Below are 2,512 nucleotides of genomic sequence, written 5' to 3'. Positions count from 1 at the left end.
CCCTGGAGGAGGCTCCGGTGGATTTTCCGAATACCCGAAGCAATTTCTTTTCGAATTCGAAATCACATTTTTCCAGCAGCCGGATATTTTCTAAAACAAATCGTGTCTGGTTGCAGCAAACAGCCAGTTGGCCCGCTCAGAATATCACCGGTCAAATAGAGCTGGAGCGCTTCGAATTGCTGGTCAATCTTCCAGTTTGCTGTGGTCCAGATCAGTTGATTCATGCCTGCTCCTGGGAGGGGAGTTCGCTTGTTCTTGCCGATTGTCCCGGTTCCATTCCAAGTCAGTCAGATTGGTAAACAAAGAGTTTCGTCGATTTTTTTTTTCTTTTTTCTCTCTCAAGATCGACTGTCAAAATTACTTTGGTAAAAATGCACTTTTTTCCTTGACCTCATTTCTTGCGATCTGAGTACTAAGCTATAATCGGTAAAATAATCGAACCAAATAATCGATTATCCGATTAATCGAGCAAGGCGGTTATCGATTAAAATTTAATCGATTAGTGGAACGATTAATCGATTAGTTGGGATAATCGATTAATTTGCGACATCACTAACTGTCTGCATAATCAAAACAAAGCATTACAACAGGTGCGTGATTACTCATTGATTTCCGCCGTTTTACGCAGATTTTGACCGGTGTTTTTGTGAAACTGTTCCGAAATATAATTCTAGGTTTGGAATTTTCTTGTGATCATCAGTAATCTGTGTCCATGGTATGTATCTCAATACTATTTCTATAGGATTTTAGTAGTAAAAGCTTCATACTTGACCAGCCGAGCCGACGTCGCGATCGATCCATGGGGCAGAGCCCGGAACCGCTGCGAGCACGCATGGGAATCAGAAGAAGATCTCGTGACCGCATTCGAAACCATCGGAGCCCTTCGCCACCACCACCATCAAGGTTTGACCCTCCACAGCAACGTGCTCCAAGATCTCAGGTGCTTCCTATTCGACGGCGCCGCCGGTCGTCCGGTTCACCTTCGAAGAGGTCGGGCGCCGGGAAATTCTCCCAGTGGTTCTGTTTGGGTGTGTTCGGAATGAGTCCTCGCACCACCGAAAGAGATCTCAGGCGACTCTTCTCTGAGTATGGTCCAATCGAGTGCATCCGGGTGGTGTGCGAACCAAAGACACGGGAATCGCGCGGATTTGGCTTCGTCTACTTCCGGAATCGTAGGGATGCCGTTAGTGCCAAAGCGCGATCTGACGGCATGAAGTTTGACGGACGGCGGCTTCGAGTGGACTTTTCTATGACGGATCGACCCCATTCGCCGACACCCGGCAGGTACATGGGACCGGATAGGATCAGAATTGAGCGACGACGGTGAGTATGAAATAATGGAATGGGAGTTAAATTAATGTTTTCAGGTCATCACCAAGATTTGTACATAGTCGTAGAACTCGTTTGCTTCTTTTAAATAATTCGTTTAGAAACATACAAAACCTGTCAACGCTTTTATTTGATGAGATTTATTTATCAATGTTTCCAGGTCGCGTCCAGAAAGAAGGTAAGTGAATTACCACCAGAAGCAACGCCCAGCTACAGCGTGCCACTTATTGACACTGAATTTTCCATCAGCTCGTTTGGATGCGATTTAGAACGCCGGATTGTCCAACGCAAATCCCCATCGCCAACGGTTCCATTTGTTCATCCACGATTTCGCCCGGTCGGATCCAGCTCGGGGACTTCTGATTGCTAGTTGTTTCTCTTGGTGAACTAATATCTTCCATATTTTTTTTTTACTTTAATAACTGGTGAGTGGCTCAGATGTTTTCCTCGATTATATATGATTCAAAATACATTGAATTGAACGCGACTTTGATTTATTCACGGTATCCGTATTGTTAGTAGTATTGTTTAGTACGCGTTGCTAGAAAAATTAGGATCGCAGGATATTTCAAGCCCATGCGAAGGGTGTTACCGTCCTCAACCAGGGGACTGTTATGGCCTTCTTGTTTTCTTACCCAGCATTAAAACTATGCTGCTGTGTTTAAAAGATAGGTTGTCAGCTTGATCCGTACGCTTGAGCCGCAGTTATGTTGGCTACGAAAACATTGCATTGGTGGGATAGGGATGCCACTTCCTTGTCCTCAACGGTAATAACGCTCGCGAAACTTCTTTCAACATCCCATTCAAATATAGTGTAGGCAAAAGTTGTGTTTTGGGCGTTATGTCAAGCTGTCCTCGAGAGGAATTTCAAGTTTGGTTCTCGAAGCGGATAGAGAGATCCAAGAACAATAGTCCATTTTACGAGCCGATTTTATGAATGAATTTTGACAGGAGGTAGCGTCCAATAACCCGTGAAAATCAATATCATCATCAACATTAGTCCTGTTCAACGACGTAGGTTGAACTTGCTCCATCCCGCTCTTTCCCGTTTGTTGACAAAATGGATAAGAGTAGGCTGCAGCAACTTCGAGCATGTTCAACCTACGTCGTTGAACAGGACTATTGTTGTCACTTCGTATACTATAGTATACCATAGTATTATATATAAAATGGCTCATGAGCT

At 44.3% G+C, this 2,512-nt stretch overlaps 1 protein-coding gene across 1 annotated transcript; it reads left to right on the top strand.

The window, feature by feature from the left end:
* The first annotated feature begins 574 nt into the window (after window positions 1-574).
* LOC109412691 (transformer-2 protein homolog beta) lies at window positions 575-1,743 on the top strand. Its single transcript, XM_062847475.1, has 3 exons — window positions 575-715; window positions 776-1,323; window positions 1,490-1,743. The coding sequence occupies exons 1-3, from the start codon at window positions 713-715 to the stop codon at window positions 1,509-1,511; spliced, it is 573 nt and encodes a 190-aa protein (XP_062703459.1). The 5' UTR covers window positions 575-712; the 3' UTR covers window positions 1,512-1,743.
* The last annotated feature ends 769 nt before the right edge of the window (window positions 1,744-2,512 follow it).

The sequence above is a fragment of the Aedes albopictus genome, chromosome 2 (assembly GCF_035046485.1).
Source record: "Aedes albopictus strain Foshan chromosome 2, AalbF5, whole genome shotgun sequence".
NCBI classification, from domain to species: domain Eukaryota; kingdom Metazoa; phylum Arthropoda; class Insecta; order Diptera; family Culicidae; genus Aedes; species Aedes albopictus.
The sequence above is the reverse complement of the archived record's forward strand: the minus strand, read 5'-3'. Positions and strand labels throughout refer to the sequence as shown.

Bases quoted from the DNA above. Each gene is read 5' to 3' on its own strand.
- LOC109412691 (XM_062847475.1), top strand. The intron at 1,324-1,489 runs GTGAGTATGAAA...CAATGTTTCCAG, and splicing joins ATCAGAATTGAGCGACGACG to GTCGCGTCCAGAAAGAAGGT.